General features: G+C 37.1%; 1 protein-coding gene across 1 annotated transcript in view; it reads right to left on the bottom strand.

The window, feature by feature from the left end:
* flnba (filamin B a) overlaps positions 1 to 18,766 on the bottom strand; it is a 95,282-nt gene extending 76,516 nt beyond the window's left edge. Inside the window, exon 1 of the mRNA XM_079844568.1 lies at positions 18,317 to 18,766. Within this exon, the coding sequence (XP_079700694.1) occupies positions 18,317 to 18,608 (292 nt within the window). The 5' untranslated portion in view covers positions 18,609 to 18,766. The remainder of the gene's footprint in view (positions 1 to 18,316) is intronic.
* Between the last annotated feature and the right edge of the window lie 1,108 nt (positions 18,767 to 19,874).

Genomic DNA, 19,874 nt, shown 5'->3' with positions numbered 1-19,874 from the left:
TTGGTGGAGTTATCGGGGGGGGATTTGGTCCAGGATGTGTTGCGGATGTAAAAACACCAGCAGACATGAGAGGGTGCTTTAAAATAAGCTTTCTGTTGGAGAAATGACCCTGGAACACAATCATTTTTTACACCTCATAATTCTCTTGGGTCATGTTTTCCCACTTGCTGTGAAATAATCTAGTTCATTTGTTTAGGTAAATACAGCGACAGTAATCTTGCAGGTAACCGGCTGGTTAGCATTACGGGCGGCACTGATTGTGTTTACTTGGCTGATTCTAGCGCTGGGCGATATGGCTAATATTACATACTCAACATCAATATTCATTACAATACCATTACTGGCGAAGGAAATACATTCCACGTTTGTTAGACCTCACGAATGAACGTTATGTTACATAAATTTACCATCAAAGATGTCTAATGAATCAATTAATTCAACTTTAACTTAATATTTTAAATGTAAACAAATGGAAAAGTGCATTTACAAAAAAAATGCATTTTAGAGTAACTTTCTTTGTACTATAGTAATACATTTGTGTCATAATTTCTTCAAGTTAAGCCGAACTTGTAGCAACATGAACCTGATCATCTAGATGTAGGTCACATATAAAAGAAAGTTGAGATTAAGAATCGATATTATGGACGCATTTAATGATAAATATTGATATAAATCGCCCACTCCTTGGATTCGGCTTAAGACATAGGCCTAAATAAAATGACCTGAAAGTGTCCTTATGATGCCGTTTGACTCATTTTGGCCTAATTTTGGAGCTCAAGTTTATTTTAAAAGCAAAAGTGGTGTTTTACTAGCATTAAAACATGTTGGAGTTTACAGAGGTATATTAATTAGATATGTGGGGTCCAAAACTAGTCAAACGATACCATACGAGTCACTTTCAAGTCATTTATTGACTGACTGACTTACTAAAACCCGAACTATATACCAACTAGTATCCAAGCGTGAAGTTTACAAAGCAACTAGACATAAACTGCTATTGGACACAATAAGTACTGTTTTGACGAGGGTGGAGTATAATTAGAGGGATTCGATAAAGACCAAAGGCGGTTTGAGAAGCTCCTTATTAAATCATTGAAATTGAAGAAGCAACGAGAATAATATGTTGCCACAGCTTTTAAGTTATTGTTTTGAGTTCCCATATGCGGCCGTGTTCAATCCTGTCTAGACTCAAGAACATCTGGGTGGGATCTAGTTTGGGTTCATCAAACGGTTTGTCTAGGTAAAAGTACGGACATATTGAAACACTGAAGTTTGCCAAGTCGTTCACAGGCTATCGTGGTCGATATCCTTCTAGCAATCACTGTATCAAGAGGAGTCATGTGACCTCCACTGTCTGGACTCAGATTTGCAGTTGCATGAAGTTAAACGCTGCTCAACCAGTGTTGCATCATCAACAATCGACATTCGTCAACTCTCATTGGAAATGCCTCACTTTCGCTTGCTTTATCGGTGCAAATTACATCTCACAAACGTAAAAGAAAGGTTTGAGGTTGCTTCACTTTCATTAAGCCAATAGAAATTGACACCTCACCTGAGATGATTCCTCAGGCTGGCTTCATCCTCTCCTGTCAGAGACTTCAATTACTTCTTAACAATTGCAAGACAAAGAACCCAATAAAATGCACATAAAACCCTACTGAGCATTCAGTATCGGAGCAGATCCTTGGCTGGCTGTTGCAAACAGTAGCACAAGAGAGCCTGCAAAAGCAGAACCTACCGGTGGGCGTCTCAGGTTACCCACTTCGAGCCGGACACAAGAGCTCTTGTATGAAAGCGAGTGTAATCTCAGAAAGTGTCTTTTGTAGGAGCTGGAGGCGAAGAATAAGGTAGAAACCGGCAGAACTCTCTGTGACACTGAGAAAGGGCGGATTGAACGCCCGACTGACATTTCTCATGGCAGTGAAAGGCCTTTTTCAGGTGTGGACCAGAAAAGTTACTCAAAACCCAGACATGAGCGATTCTGCTCTGGTTTCCCACTACAAGGTACTTTCAAAGTAGCACTGGATTACCGTTTTCTTGCAATAAAATAGCACGCTAAATTTAAAAAAGGAAATGAGTGCAGAGAATTTACATGTTAAAGGTAATGAGAAAGCAAATCTTTTGTAAAGTCCAAATGTCTAAACTTGCCTCGGTGCACACACAAAAAAAAGCCTTTGAAGCTTTTTTACACATCTGAAGTCATCCAGGCTCAACTGAGCCAAAGTAAATAACACAGTAGGCAGGAAATCTGTGTAACCGTTCGCAAATCTTTTGACTTACTGCTCGGTGACAAACAGCAGTGAAAACACACGCAGCAACAGAGAAACGACTGGCCTTTTGGGTCCTTTCCAAACAAGCAGATTGCATTTCTATAGGATTCTTTGTTTTCCTGTTTTATTTGCACTCATAAAAATCCCCAGCACTCCCTAATCTGCCAAACATGTCTGAACTGTAAATCAAACACTAGCTCTGGTACCTTCCACCGGGCAATACGACAGAGTATACAAGCACAGAAACATTGGCTCCGGGCCAAGGGTTGAGACTTCAAGCTTTAAAGGAACTCTTCTTGATATTTTCATATCCACGTTAATGCAATTTAAAGTTGCTTTTGGCCTAAGAAATACATTGCAACCTTTTGACCTTTAAACTAGCAGCCACTAAACAGAATTCCTGAACCGGTCATTGCTTAATCACTTCAAAACGATGTTTGCGGAGCAGCAAATCATTATATTAGAATGATTTCTGAAGGATCATGTGACACTGAAGACTGGAGGAATGAATGCTGCGAGAAACAATGATCAAGACCAAGCACAAAAAAGAAGCATGGCTGGGAGCTTCAGAAAAACTGCAATAATATGCAATTAAAGACGATTATTTTAGTCAAAATGGCTGGGGGGAAAACAATCACATGTAATGCGTTTAAATTGCGTACCACCGTTGACCAATAGGTGGCGCTGCCTGTTACCAAATAGATGTTGAGTGGTCAGTGTGAGTAGACAAAGACACATTCAAAGTTTGGTTTCAATATGGCGAAGCATTGCATTGTTACAGCCTCATAATCAGCCTGGCACCATGCCATCAAATTTGTTGATGCTTTATTCGAGAACGGTTTGGTCAATTGAAAAGCTTCTAATAATTTCATCCGGCATGGTCTAAAGATGGTCAGAGCCAATTTTGGTGAAAATCCGACCAACGGTCTAGAGTTTGAAAAGTAGGTTTTCAAAGAAATTCAAATAGGCAAACAACAAGTTTGAACAAATATGGCATAATTGGTATCATTGTTCTCGGTGTGACTGAATCCATCAAAACCAGTTTCATTAGAATAGGCTACGTTCAAATCACAAGATATTAGCATTTTTGGAGATTTCATTATACATTGACCAGTTGAGCCAAGGAATTTTGTTTCTACCCCTTAAGGTTCAAGTCATTATCACAAATGCAAGTGAACATTGGGACAGTTGGTGGCGCTAGAGATTGCGTTAGAGACTCCAAATTTGCTATGGTGACAGTTCAGACTGTCCTCTATCAGTGTGCCAAATTTCACAACTTCTTACCGTACGGTTCTACGGGCTGCCATAGACTCGAAGAGGAAGAGGAAAACTAACGGATACAACAGGGGCCATCACACCTTTGGCGCTAGGCCCCTAAATATATCTCAAATAGAAAACAGTCACTCTCATTTGTAGTATTTCACAAATACAGATTTTAAATCAAATAAAAATGCAGCCTTGATGAGCATAAGAGACGTCTTTCATAAACATGAAAAAAAAAAAAAAAAAAAACGGCAGTGTATTGCCTGCAACGCACATGATAATGAGAACATGGACGAGATGTTTTGAATTAAGAAATGACATCAGAGTCAAAGCATTTGAAAAATGTCTATGAAGGTTAAAATGCGTTTCAGAGGAGCATGGTTGTGCAAGCGGTAAGTCTCGATGAGATCATTGCACAGTCTCAACACATATGGCATGTTGGGAGAGTAAATTATTAACTTTAATCACATACTGACCCACTGCATGGGTCTAAAGAACAGCAGGACGGTGAAAGAACGAGCGGTTACAGAACAACGTGGTGACAGAAGTGTTAATGTAATCCAGAAAACTGCGGCATTCATGTAGGAAACCAGACACGGCCATAACTTCTGCCTCTGGGAAAGAAGACCGGTCACTTTAGGAAAAGAGAAATTGCTTAGTCGTGCCTTGACATCAACTACATTGTTTGTTTCTTTTGCCGGTTGCATTGGCCTCCGAAGGTCACCGCTTCATTACGAACAATGCAATCTGACCTTTACTACCATGCAGACGGGAGAAGCATTTCCTGCGCTGAACTAAAACATTCCTCTTTCGGTTTCTGTCAGGTTCAGGCTCGGTGAAAATCTCAACCCATGAGTCCAAGCAAACTCATGTGGTCGAGACGTAACGTAATGGAAGATATAAATGACGACAACGGCTCAAAATCAGGCCGCAAGAGAAACCTGTGCCGTGAGGAGCGGGGTTGTTTTAGGCAACCTCACCTTCTCTGCCTCTCCTGCACTTTTTAACGCAGCGTGACTGAGAATATTATGGAAGAAGCGAGTTCTCTAGCAACCCTGAAATATTTGCTCAAGGTCTTGAAACACGGCTGTACATGCTCATTTTCCATGTTCTGGTTTCATTATTTGAACTGAGGGCAGAATGACAGTATCTGGGATGCATTACTGAAACTGTGATGCAATCGATTCTCAAACAAGAATGTGAGATTTCTGCATCAGCAGCTTCTAGCATTAGTGCAAGGAACTGAACCCTGGGGGGAAAAAGACAAACCATTGGTTAGTGTTGCATTAGTGAAGCCCCACATCTTGTTGCTTCTTTTAGACCCAAAACAATAGTGGATTCCTAAGGAATGTGCCACACAAATCCATGTGTGGATTCACCAGGGTTATTGAAGGCGGCTTCCTTCCGGCAGTTCTGCCCAACCAGCGACTCTTCCTGGACTTCCTGTCAAAGCCGCTACAGGAGCGCAACAGTAGAGCTTCCGGAAGTAAAAACTACATTAATTTTCACCATAAGGAAATTGATATTTAATGAGAACTTAGAAAATCACAGAAGGTCCGTCTTTAAAGGTTTCTGAGGTTGTCAAGCGATGGTATATGCTTTTGTTGAAGCCATTCCTTCGCATCATTTCATATTTAACAGCTGAATTATTGATTTTACACATTCATTTTTAAAAAGTAGTCTATGCTCATCAAGCCTGCATTTATTTGATCAAAAATACAGGGACAAAAAAATATATATAATATTGTGAAATATTACAATTCAAAATAACGGTTTTCTATTTTAATATACTTAAAAATATAATTTATTTTTGGAGATTCAAAGCTGTATTTTCAGCATCATTACTCCAGTCTTCAGTGTCACATGATCCTTCAAAAATCATTCTAACTGCTACTATATGCACATTTTGCAATACATTTAAAATACTATGTTTAGATCGAACAGCTTTAAATTGTTTTTAATTTGAAGTACCATTGGTACAGTCTTGTACCATTGTCTTTTTGTCTGATTTTCAAATACTTTTTTGCTTCAAATAAAAGGTTGTAATGTTGTGATTCACCTGATAGCTAGTTGGTTTGGTTCATGGCTTATAATGACTTACAATTATGCATTTAGCAGTTGCCCAGTTACCCAAAGCATAAGCAAACAATATTTAATATACAATTCTACATTTATTGGACAGTTAGATTGGAAAGCAAGCTTGAGTAGATGAAAAATGCAGAGAAGAAAAGTTTTTTTTTTGTGAGTGTGTGAATAATAAAGAATGAAACAAGCACGCAATTTAATCCCAAATGCTGATGGGAATGACTCTCATACACAGTCAGTTTAACATGACAGCAAAAACAGGGTCTTCCTCTGTGTGTTTGTGTGTTAAAGGGCAATCTAAGGCCAGCGATCCAGTACAACAAGTTCTGAGAGTTTGGCTGTGTGTTCAAATCAGTGCCGCATATGAGGGGAAAACTAGTGAGGACACTCTCAGGGAGGCTTGTCTGCATTTCCCTGCTGCACCGACAAGGGAACGTTATAGTGAAATTAATCAAATAAATAAATTGAGGGACGAGTCAAGATGCTCGACCACAACGTAGGGCTGCACTCTTGTGATTTTACTGATTAAAAAAAAGCTCCAGATTTGCTATACTTGTTTTTAGGGCTGCACAATCGGCCCCAAAATGTTGTGAGTTTATTATCAAAGACTTGATCTAAATAAATAATTTAAGAATACAAAAATGTTATGGTACAACTGTAAAAGAAGAGTGACATTCATCACTTCTGAAACAAAGCGTATATATTTTAAATCACTAGAAAACTTCAGTATTTGCAATAAGCCATATTTTGATTTCAACAAATTAACGCTCACATCAAATTAAATAGAGTAAAGATTATGTGTATTTGGCATGTGGTCCGGAGAGGGCTCCGGGCTCTGAATTTTTGGCCCAAACCCAGAGTATCCCCCTGTGATAGAGATAGTCTAGAACTAGACTGCATGGTATTATGATTGTGTTGACGTCTAATCAAAGTGAGGCGATGGGATGCTAAAAAAAAACTGTCAACGAAAGGATGTAAATCTGCTGTAGGGGAGCGCGGGGTTAGTTGTAACACACACAGTTTAACACTTTCCACACATGCCAGAATGACGAAACTTAGTGTATTTACTAGTTGCCATAGCAACATTTAGAGAAAAAATTGCACCAAAATCTAAAATTCTTTGGAAGATCTCATTGAGCATTTATTTAACCATAGCAAAATTAAATCTCTCATCTGTTTTTTTTGTGTTTATTTAAAATAAATAAATAAATCTAAGTTGCGCAGGTGGGGTGCTTTCTAACACTGCGTTACAATGAGCCCCTATTAAAAATATGCCATTATATTCTATACTTTTATGAATTTTGAGAAACCATGAAAAATTACTATTACTATTGCAATATTTCACTGTAAAATAAATTGAGAATTTAAGAAAAATTAATATTTTATGATACAACTGTAAAAGACGAGAGACATGCTCGCGGTAGCAATTAAAAATATGCTATTATAATCTATACTTTTATGAACTATGCTGTATAGCTGTATTTAGCAATGTTTTGTCAAACTCAAATTTTTATATTTGAAAAGATTTTTTAAAAAAAAGCCACTTATTTTAAAAAGTTAATAATTGCATTTTACTGACAAAATATTTTAGTTTGTCTTGTATATTTTTTGATTATATCGGTAACATTTTAAGCTGTCATTTGGTCATGTTATAATGTACTCCACCTATGGGGCATGTTGTCACATTTCACTTCCATTCTTTCGGGGTAGATCAAGAAAATAGTATACACTGTATTAATGAAACAAAACCACATAATTGTACTAGACGTGTGAAATTAAAGTGGGAAAAAAGAAATACTCTGAACCCCAAGTGGATTTACACAAAACTGAGACGGTCAAAAAGCGTTAGGTTGTGCCCCACTCTCCCACATATACACACCTTATCGTTGATAATACATTTATTAACTTAATGTGCTCCACTCATGTTTAATTATCTGAACATGCTCGACTTGTGTTTAATTAGGTGTAATTGTCTGAATGTGCTCCTCCCTGAAATTCGTTAATAAAATCACTTAATTGACCGATGAGGCGAGTTTACTTGGTTTTTTTAAAATGTGGGTAAACTCACTGCTTAAGTTGATTTTCATACATATCTCTATATTTTAATACATCTAAAAATACCGCTAATAAAAAGGTCAACTCACTAATCGACTAATCGGCCTCAGTAACAGTCTAGACCGTAGGACAAGTCCATCCGTAACTACTAGGGCTGTGCAATATGGACCAAAAAAGAAAAAAGTTAATTTATCAATATTTCAATTTTGTGTCATTTATTTGAAGCCGGATTTATTGGTGATATTTGCGGTTACTAGCCTAGAAATCTAGAAGCACCCTAGCGGCAGCAAATCTAATCTGCCGCGAGTGTAGTCTAGCAACTCTCGGTATACCTGCAAGCTGGAAAAACCAAACTCTGGTCAGGCCAATCACATCGTGTGTAAAGTCGGTGGGCGGGCTTAACATAATGTCGGTACATCACGGCAGAGTTGCGGAGGATCTACTTGCTACTTGTAAACACAGAAGCTGGCGAACGGCGGTCTTTCGAATCGGCTTTGGCTGCGTCTCTGGAAGACTTGGAGTTGAGCTTTTCTTTGAGAAAAGGACAAAGAACGGCACTGAAGTCATTCTTAAGAAAAGATGTGTTCGGAGGTTTGCCGACTGGATACTAAGTTTAATCTATGAACTTACGTTAGCTCGGCTTCACCTTCTTCTTTGCTCTGGTTGGTCGTGGCACTCATGGAGCTATCCAATTGCGTGCAGAGGGAATTTGAAAGACAACAGTTTACCCCGCCCCTCGGATTGAGCCCTGCTAATGGTGAGTTTCCAGAACCAACACATCTTGATGTGGGTCTGGCTTGTCAGGCTATGCGGTTACCATATCTTTGCACAAAGTCTTTATGCCTTTTTGAACTCAATGCAGTTCACAAATGCCTGTAGTATCGATTTTTGTTACATGCCATTGTTTTTCTCTGTAAACGTGCAAGATGGACGCCCGTTAACCTTTGCACTCGCGTCTTTTGCAGCATCAAGGTAAAAGTTCAACTTATACACAGGACTAGTTTAATAAACCGCAAAAACACATCCGGTGTTAAAGGTCCCGACTCAGTTTCGCCGCAACGATAGTTTGACAGGTCTTGCAAATGACCTGGCTCTATGATGCATCATCTCTCCTCTATGCAAAATATTCCCAAACAATGGATGTTTTTTGGGGGGGCAAGTCCTTACTCTGCCCTGAATTCAACTTCCCGGTCTCTGTGCTTTCTTCCATGTCATAACGGTAACTCACTCTGGTCTGTTCTAGTAGATTTAGGCGCGCTGCATTCAGATTGGCAGGAAAAGCGTGCTCTCCAGTTTAGAAACTGTGCATGCTCACATCGCGATTTTATTACGACTTCCAATAAAATCGCACTGCCCTAGTAACTACACACCCTGGTTGCAATAAAAAAAGCCATTGAAAAGTGTAAATTAGACCCTCAATTAGAATAATAAAATGAGCTGGAAAGAGTAGTTAAACTGATATATTTCAGGCCTTGTTGCTTCTACAAACCCAAGTCCAAGCTAGAAACGCTTTTGTCTGAAGAGCACGTCCACACCCTGAACATTTGATCCGCTCATACAGCTGCCTGTCAGAACAACTCCTGAAAACTTTCATATACAGAGCGAGAGAAACCAATGCATGTTGATAAGGCTGTGATTCACCGCCGTCGCACTGTAACCGAAACCCTTCCACGGTAATTCATCCCACAAGCTCCCAAAATCCTTCCCTTTAGCTGCTGCAGGTTATTCTATAGGCTGCAGAGATCAGAATAAACCAAGAGGGAACGTTTTAAGCCAATGAGGAATAGCTCAGAGGGAGCAGCAATTGAAGACCAGCAAACCTTTGGCTCACCCGCACCGTTCCCGCTACTGTTTGCATAGCGTGAAGATACGGCATCTGACAGCCGACCGGCGGGAATCACACACACACGCTCTGTTCTGGGCAAGATGGAAATAAAACGAGAACCTGGTAACCACCTCAGACTCGAACAGAAACATCTGATGCTTTTCCATTGGCTGTTCAACAAACCAAAGATCGTTTAGAGACAAGCGGACTCGAGCGAAACCTAATGAGAGGAGACAATCCAACCCACAAGCACCGACTTAAAGTGTTTGTATTGTTCCGATTCATTTTTATAGATCTACAATGGATTAAACATGATACTGAAAAAAAAGTATGAACCGTATACATGTGAAATTAAACCATAATTTAATGCTACGCACAAACAGCCCTTTTTCTTTCAACTCTCTGGTGGGGAAGCTGGCACTCGGAGAGACCACAGTCGAAACTGGTTTTTAATAATACGCTTTTCCATCAGGCTTTGCCCTGGGAACACTTTCAGACGTCTTAATTTGCTCTGAATTTCTCAGAGGGGAAGTTTTAAATCTTGAGCGACTCGGGCCACTTTGGCTTTGGATGTCAGCTCATGTGTGACTAAGTCCTTCACAAATGCACTCCAAAAATCCCCGACCTCGTCTTACCGGCAACAAACGCACAAGCAAGCAAACATTACAATGGAACGAAGCTACACTTTATCCTCCTGCCGGCATTTAGAAACCGGCTGTTGTCAACAAGAGAGGAGCTTCCTGTGGCTTTCCACCAAAATAAAAGCTTGTTTAACATTTGGAAATTAAGATTAATATTAGTTTTGTAATTTTACAGTTGTATTGTAAAATATTATTATTAATAATACTTTTATTGATATCTTCTATTTCACTGTAAAATAAACAAGAATTTAATAAATAATATAATTAAGAATAATTGTATTTATTTTATTATTATTATTATTATTATTATTATTATTATTATTATTATTATTATTATTATTATCACCATTACCACTATATTTTCTTAAATGCTTGATTTTTTTATTTTACACTGAATTATAATAATAATAATAATAATAATAAATAATAATAATAATAATAATAATGATAATAATAATAATAATAATAATAATAATTATTATAATTATTATTATTATTATTAATACTAATACTAATACTAATATATTATTATTATTAAAAAAAATGCACTACAAAAAGCATTTATTAAATGAGAAAATCACAACAGAATCATTATTATTATTATTTTTTTTTTCTTAATGCTAGATTTTTTTTATATTACATTGAAATATAAGAAATGTTGATTATTATATAAAGCAGTTTTTGGCCTATTAATAATCCTAGTCATGGTGATTGATGATTATGTAGTAATAATAATAATAATAATAATAATAATAATACATTTATTATTTTTTATTTATTTATTTATTTATTATTAATTATAAACAAATTCATTTTTATGTTGTTTTCTTAAATGCTCGATTTATAAATTTCAGTGTGAAATAAACTAAGATTAATAATAATAATAAATATATGTTAGATTTAAATACTAGAAATAAAAATTACACATTTTATATAAACATTAGATCAAATGTTAAGGGTATAGTATACATAAATCATTATCATATTATACATGTGGCCAAAAACTGATTTATAGATCAATGACCACGAAATTAATAATAAAAAAAAATTACAGTACAAAATTTTTGCCCAAAATTTTGAAGTCACAATTTAATGTATTATTCATGTCCAAATCGTATACACATGCAGCAAAAGCCCTCACTGAGAACCAGAACTGAAACGGCTCCAGTGGCCTTTGTTTATGCAGAGCTTTTCTTTGCAGATTAAAGTCTGAAGCTGTCTGTGTTGATCTCAGAGGGAGGCCGTGGTGGCTTGTGGTTGCTGTTGTCATTAAAGGACATTAAACAGCAGTGAATTCCATGAGCATGACCGCTCTGCCTGGACAATCCTATTTGTTTAGGTTGGGAGCAGAAGATGCGAGAGGGGACCAGCTTTCCACATCTTCCAGGGTCATGCCGCTCTAACAAGCCATCGCTGAGCTGCTAGGTTTGGCAGAAGGACGGCGGTTTCGATTCGAGCGGCGAGCTGAACTCTTGTAGGACCTCAAACGGCGCACTTGCTGTTGGCGGGATTTCTAGGCGGTTGCACGAAAAATTGATTTTTTTTTTTTTAAATCGCTTTATGGCTGTGCATGTGTGCGTCACCGAGAATTGAAGGCTGACATTTAATTAAATGCATGCGGTGTGTATTCCAGAGTGAAGCGCGGCACTGTGTTCATTTACACATGAGCAACTCATGATTCAGTGTTTCCTGTGTGGTATACTGTATAAACCGGCTCCCTGTGGTTAAGCCAAAATTGAAAATTAACAATTTTAAATGTACTTAAAGGAGGGGGGGGGGGGGGTCTAATCCCATTTCATGCATTCTGACTTATTTACACTGTTAAAGAGTTGATTCTCATGCCTAACATGGACAATTTCAAAAAACGATTTGGACGTATGATGCAGTATTTCTGTGCCAAATACACTCCTTCAGGATTCAAACAAGTTTTGGAAAGTTTTTCCCATACCCTTTATGTTGTCATAAAGGGCGGAATTCCTTATATGGACACTTGTCCTGGATGAGCACACACACACACACCTCAAGCTTTGGACGGGAGCCGTTGGCAGTGCGGTCATTTTGTTTTTAGACCCCGAGATCAACAATGTAAGGCTGTAACGATTTGACCAAAAATAAAAACCGATTAATTGAACATTGAGCTCGATTACGATTAATGAACGATTATTTCGCTTCTTTTTTTTTTTTTGCCGCCCTCATAAGGTTTTTGAGTAAGTTCACTGATAAGGTTTGTACTGTAAATATTTTCTACTATTAAAGGTGGAATTTTTTCTAATGAAAAAGTGCATTGTGATTTTAAAATACTTGAAGGAAACCGTTCACTTTCAGCAGTTATTGTCTATAGAGCAGATTTATGTTTGTTGTACATCAGATACAGATACATTAGCACTGTAGGCCTACATTACATTTATTTGAATGCATTAATGAGAGTGATTGTGTGTGAATTACTCTTACTGTCTCTATTCATTATGAAGCTGTGGTTTGTACTTATTTCAAAAGGTATTAAAATGTATGCCTATAACGGTTGATTTTCTAAGCTACTTAAGTGACTTTACTTTAGTCACAGCTTCTGTCTGAGTGTTCGTTTGTCAAAATATATCAGGCATTAGTTCAACATAATACACATCTGATGGTCGAAACTCGCTTTAATGTTCAAACTGGCAGGCCTTAAACCACATACAAATGACAAAGCTTTGTGGACGCAGGTGAAAGATCTGCCTTCAGGGCGCGCGCGTTTTCAGAGACTCGACACGGCTCGGCTCTCTGTATCACAGAAAAAAAGCTGACCACTGAACAGAGAAGTTTTCCGTATTGTTGTTTTTGAATAGTTAACTATCGCTTTAAATGTTGAAACTGGCAAGCCTTTAAACGCATTTACTTGGCAAACTTTATGAGCACGAAAGTGAAAGCGGCATCTGTGTGTCTGTGTGTCTGTGTGTCTGTGTGTCTGTGTGTCTGTGTGTCTGTGTGTCTGTGTGTCTGTGTGTCTGTGTGTCTGTGTGTCTGTGTGTCTGTGTGTCCTCTTTAGCTCCGCCCACTGCGCACCTCCACGAGCTCGGCTGTTTTCAGAAAGAATCGATACAGCGTATCAGACTTTTATAAATCTGATAAAACTAAAGACTCTTCGGCGATATGAAGGATCAACACTACTCTATAGATACTCAAGATTAACATGAGATTGGCTGAAACTGTGTTTTATGTCCCCTTTAAACTTTAACAAACATTCCTAGACTTCCTGGGAATGATTCGTTCAAGTAAAATAGGTTGTGAACGACAGTTTAAATTGCATGCTAAAACATCCTCAAATGTGTGCCAAGCGAGTGTGCATCACCTCTCGAAGCACAGACAGGAAGACGACGCTTAATCATTTAACTAATGAGGTCATGCGATGATACTGAACTCGTTCATCAGCACACGAATGGTCCAAGCATGTCCTCTTCCCACACCGCTCAAAGCTCTCTAATGGAAAACTAATAGCAACCGACCCTAAAAGACACTTCCATCACGTCTTCGGGCGTCACTTCCCACCGACTGTGAGAAAATCAGGACAAAAGTCAGAGCGGAATCATAGATAATTGACTGACTCAGCAAGAACCTCCCTCAGAACATCAATGGAGCCACTGGGTCTAGTTTTGGGGGCGGCTGAAGACCACATGATGATCAAAGACATATTTTGGAATGAATTGATACGGTATGGAGCGATCATGTCAAACCACACTTGTGGGGGCCTAGGGGAAACGTTTAAAAGACACATAGGAGGAATGAGATGTGGGAACTGGTTAGAATCATGCTAATACCAGGACTATGAATGTGCAAAAACAAGCTTTACACAGAATCAAACTCAAAGACTAGAAGAAACCAACTGTCCGGGTCAATCATGTTCACCCAGCGGACGAGGCCATAGACCTTTTCAATTAGCCCTTCTTGTCGTTCACATTAGAGAGAAACAAAAACACACACGAAACGTAATCCTGTGAGATTTACGGTCAAAACACCAGACTGTGTGACCTTTTCATGTTTATTTATCCGAGTTCTCACCCATCTCTGAACGTGTCTGCCCTTTGGAATCGTGGAAAGTCTGGCCCTCATGATAACGCTCAACCTTTCCAAGCGCATCTATTTATGCATCTTTCAGGCCCAATGAAAACGCCCATGGACAGGAAGATGCCGTCAGTCAGGAAGTGTCTGTGCACATCCAAAACTAAAACTGCACACACGTCCCGTGTACATGAGCTGTAAAAGGGTGTAAAAAAAGTCAGTCTGTTTAAATGACTCATGAGGAATCAGATTAGCACTATAAAAAATAACCTGTGAGTTTCAGGACTCAACTTCCTCCACAGTCCAAAAATATCATTTATTGAACCTACAGTAAACTTCAAAATTGCCTCTATATAAACTAGGGGTGGGAATCTTAAGGCATTTAACGATTCGATTCGATTCTGGGAGTAATGATCCGATTCCCAAAACGATTCTTAACATACAATTTTGGTAATTAATTATCCTGCTGTGTAAATACATGACATTCACATTTTAACCAAAATTGGAGCTAATATGTTTGTTTATAGTTAGAATATCTGTTTGACAGTATCGTCATATTAAAAATTATGAAGATTTCTTTCAATACTTTTATTTTATTAACAAAGTTATATTCAAGATTAGCAAGCTGTAATGGAACATAGTAAGCCATACAATTGCACAGAACAATCATTAAGAATAAACAGTTCTCAATTTGCAACCAAGTGTGACAATTTTTCAGTTTCTTTTAACAAAAAATGTCTTTAAAAGCAAAAAAAAAGTTTACTTTGGTTAGAGCCACAAAAAAAAATCTTTACAACATAGGCTAATGCAGAAGAAAAACAACTTTAGTGCTCGCCAAGAAGCCAAATTCAGTGTGTGCGCATAACATCTCACATGAGAAAACTTGCCGAGCTGCAACAGTCATGTTAGAGACATTTAACCAATCACTCACCAAAAGTCTTTCTTCAGAATTTTCCATTCGTTTGAAACATTGTGCCGTAGTTCAGCAATATTCGATAAGTCCTTCCAAAAATTGTGCCATGGATGTTGGTAGGTTTGTGTCCCGGCCACCGTGATAGGAGTGTTATTAATCATTAATGGCTAGGAAAGCGCCTTATAGCCTACAAAGTGGCCACGCCCTTAATTATGCAGAACTTTAAGGCTTTATATAATGTAAACGAATGAGTTATAAAATAATTCACCCCCTCACAGTCGTCATGAAGGGCAAAATTAGCCGTATAGACCAAAACCACAATTTGTCCCAGACTGTAAACATGTGTTCTTCTGCTGTAAAGTTGGGCATTTTAACATGAGCTCAATGAGATTCTGCTCCTTCTGGAGTCTGCCTCTAGTGGCCAGTCCATGAACTGCAGTTTATGTCACTTCCGTATCGGCTTCAAGAGAAACTGCGGGAATTTGCCACTTGATATCAACACGACCACCATTTACACGCATATTCTTTCAAAAGCATCACAATGACAGAAATTAGCAACAGAATTCAAATATCCAATATATTTACACAATGAAATATTTCAAAATATTTTATAGGTACATTATTTTTATAATACAACATTTTTGCAAACTTTTGGTAATTGACGAACGTGATATAAAATAATAAATAATATGTTTATTTATATGCATGTGTGTATATACAAAAAAAAATTATAACGGGTGAATTCAGGTTGATTGGGACACCATACACACACATATACATATACATATACATATACATATACATATACATATACATATACATATACATATACATATACATATACATATACATATACATATACATATACATATACATATACATATACATATACATACACATACACATATACATATACATATACATACACATATACATACACATACACATACACATACACATACACATACATATACATATAAAAAATAACAACTTGTCCCAAAAGCAAAATTGCAGGCAGTGTTTATGCACAATGCAAAGGGACGGTTTCTTAAAAGGCACAGCAGCACAAAAAATAAAATAATAAATCTTTGTATGGACCTTTAAATCTAAAAGGCAACTAACTCCGGCTATCTCAGATGAATGGAAAGGTCTGAGCCGGTACACGGGTGACTGGTTCTGTCACTGCATTGACACGGCACGCTCTCTAAAGAGACGTCAAGCTTGAGAAGAACTCTCTGCATGAAAAGCATGATGAAGAACCCAGAGCTCATCCTCTGTTTCTGAGATTAAGGCTGAATGACACACGGAAGCACAACAGGAAGCCCAGCCTGAAGCCCAGCACACCTCATATTTCATCAGAAATGTGATGTGAACGATGGAGTCATTTATTTGCTAGCAAACATATGCAAGCACGCAAGTAGGTTGGGCGTTGCCATAATGTTTGCATGCATTTTGCTACGAGCAACTGATTGCCAAATACGGAGAAAACTTCCATTGTCTGTACAGGTGAAGATGGCACCTGTTCTGAGACTAAAGCATGAGCATAATCCATTCCCAGAAGTATTGCACAATTACAGCACGTAACGCAACAGTGACAGCATGAGAAATCCTGAAAAAGCCACAGCACATACAGGTTTGATGCATTTGGATCGGCTTCAAGAACGTCTCAGGCCAGTGAAAGCTGTTTGGCACCAAACACACGGTTGTGAAACCAAAATCTTAATATTTAAGCCTCCGGAATCCTGAAATTCTCTGGATTTCTCAATCTTAATGAACACAAGAATGCAATTAATGGTGCAACTTTCACATGCCAGTCCAAATAAGGAAAACCAGCAGAGATAAGGCGGATAATCCGGTGAGGATCAATAGACAATGGACGGACGTTATCTCTTATCTGCCCCAGAAGGAATCTCACCAGCTCTCTGACATGCGCAAAACACTTGTGGTTTATGTTGCAACTTCGCAAACACACACAAAGATGTTGAGAAAGAGAAGAATCTTATATAAATAAATGTATAAATATAAATATATAAATAAACACAAGTATAAATATTATATGTAAGTATATAAATAAATATATATTATATATCAAAAAATATATATATAAATAAATATTATATATAAATATAAAAACATATGTATAAATATTATATGTAAATATAAACATTATACATAAATATAAACATGTATAAATATTATACATAAATATAAACATATGTATAAATATATACATATGTATAAATATTATACATAAATATAAACATATGTATAAATATTATATATCAATATAAATAAATATATATTATATATAAATAAATAAAAATAAATACACACATAAATAAATAAAACTATATATTATATATCAATATAAATAAATATATATAAATAAATACACATACATAAATATATTATATATAAGAGAGAGAGAGAGATAGAGATAGAGATAGAGATAGAGATAGAGATAGAGATAGAGATAGAGATAGAGATAGAGATAGAGAGAGAGAGAGAGAGAGAGAGAGAGAGAGAGAGAGACATAAAACAGCTTTAAAGTTTGAAACACGTTCACATACTGCAGATCTTAAGGTGTCACTATATTTTGCCAACAAAAAAGTACCAAAACCTATTTTTCTGTTACACATCTATAAAGTATCTTAGAGTAGCCTACCAAAAAATACTGTGTGAGAGAACCATAGTTTTGGGGGATATTTGGTACCAAGATCATGTCATTTTTACACAGTAAAATTAATGCATCACCATCTGATTGCAACAGATCATCTATGGTCATACTTGCATACTATGTTTTGTTTAACATGAGCATGGTAAGGTTATTGTACACTAATTTTGTAGTGTTTTTAGCACTTTTATGTACAGAATAATCAACGTACCATGGCATTACCATCTGTAAGAGTGCAATGGTCTGGTTTATTAAGAAAAAAAAAAGTCATATTTAATTATTTCAATCCATGTTTGTGTCAAATATGGCCAACCCCAAACGTTGGTTTGAATTTTTAAATTCAAAAACGTTACATTTTTTAAACCCACCGTTGGGTTTGTCCACATTTGACCGTTGAAACAAGCCAGCATTCAGTGTTGTGTACCATATAGTATCTAAATACTTCAAATTAATTAGTCACTGTACTGTCACATCACTTTTATAAAGGTTGAACGTACATTTAAGACGCTTTCAATAAACTTTTTCACACTAGACAGCAGAAACCGTTCCACTCACCGATGGACACGAGCTTGATGTTCTCCCGGTCCAGAAACTCGAGCGCCACGGACACGTTCTCCAGCTTCATCTGTCTGAAAGTGGGTCTGGCGTGGTATTTTCTGTACATCTTCTTCTGGCTGAGCACCTCGAGCAGCGAGATGAGCCGCAGTCCGTCGCTGAGGTCCAGCTGCAGGTCCGCGACGCGTTTGTTGACGCTCTTCAGGTGCTCGTTACACCAGCGCGTGAACGTGTTCTGCTGGATCTTCTTCCACGGCGCGTCGTCCGCCAGGTCCTTCTCTGTGGCCGGCATGATGCTCTAATACTCGGGTCTTGTCTGTTTGATAACTCTGGATGTGTCTCGTGTGTCTGTGCGGCGCGTGCGAGGTGTGTGTGTCGCTGCTCCTGTATTCCGAACTCTTTCCCTCTCGTGGACGCGCCTGCGCGCGCTGTTATATACGGCAAGCGGATGACGCCACCTGCGCAGCATCAAACCCAACCTGCATTTCTACAACCCTTCTCTATCCAATCAGCTCAGAGAAACCACTAGAAAAGACATAAGAGAAAAATAAATCATTAACGGGATTACTGTTTCTTATACTGTGTATTACATATGTGGGAACACTATGTGTAATAATGCATTATAAATGTAGCCATAATGTACTTTATATTATCATTAGTAATTGTAACCAAAGTTAAAATGCATTATAATACTCACAGATTCCTTGATGAATGTAATATTGGCTTTATGCACTATACTTTATAAATGTGTATTATAATATATTATAAATGTGGTTAGCCTAATTATTAATGAGACCATGCAATGCATTAATTAATGCATTAAAATACTTTTATAATGCATTATATAAAGGATGTTACCACATATTTCTTATTATCTACACAAATAATAAGCAAAAACTAATAGATGAAAGAGACCTGTATCATTAACTAATTAACTTCGTTAATTGAAAAAAAAAGCCTAAAATAGCCTAAATATTAGATGAAAAACATAAACTAAACGAAGGTTATAGTCCATGGCAAATAACTGAAATATGTTTCATTTGAAGCATAATAACTACCCGGAAATAAATAAAAAATGTAAGCAAAATAATAATAAAAATGACAAAATCACATCATAAAATTATTAAAAATAAAAGTGAACATATAAAAAGAAAAGCTATAAAAGCTATAATACTATATAAATTATATTAAAATAGCACTAAAAGATTTGTTATCACAACGTATTTTCTTTTGTCAAATCAACTTGTTTATTAAACCAATCTCCTTTGTTGTATTAACTCACATTTTTTATTTCAATGAACTTAACATTTTATGGCAACCAGGTTACACTGTAAAAAAATGTTGTTTCAACTTAAAAAAAGTTAGTTTTAAGGCAGCACAAACACTTACTTTTTTTTAAGTTGAAACAAAAAAAATTTCAGTGTACTTACTTTTTTTAAAAGTTAAACCAACCATATTTTTTTACAGGAAAAAAATGTAACAATAAAAAGTAAAAATAATAAATGAATCTACATCTTGTGGAGACTTAAAGATGTGACAGAATTCACATACAAACTCC

The sequence above is a fragment of the Gobio gobio genome (assembly GCF_949357685.1).
Source record: "Gobio gobio genome assembly, chromosome: 19".
Classification (NCBI taxonomy): Eukaryota; Metazoa; Chordata; class Actinopteri; order Cypriniformes; family Gobionidae; genus Gobio; species Gobio gobio.
The sequence above is the reverse complement of the archived record's forward strand: the minus strand, read 5'-3'. Positions and strand labels throughout refer to the sequence as shown.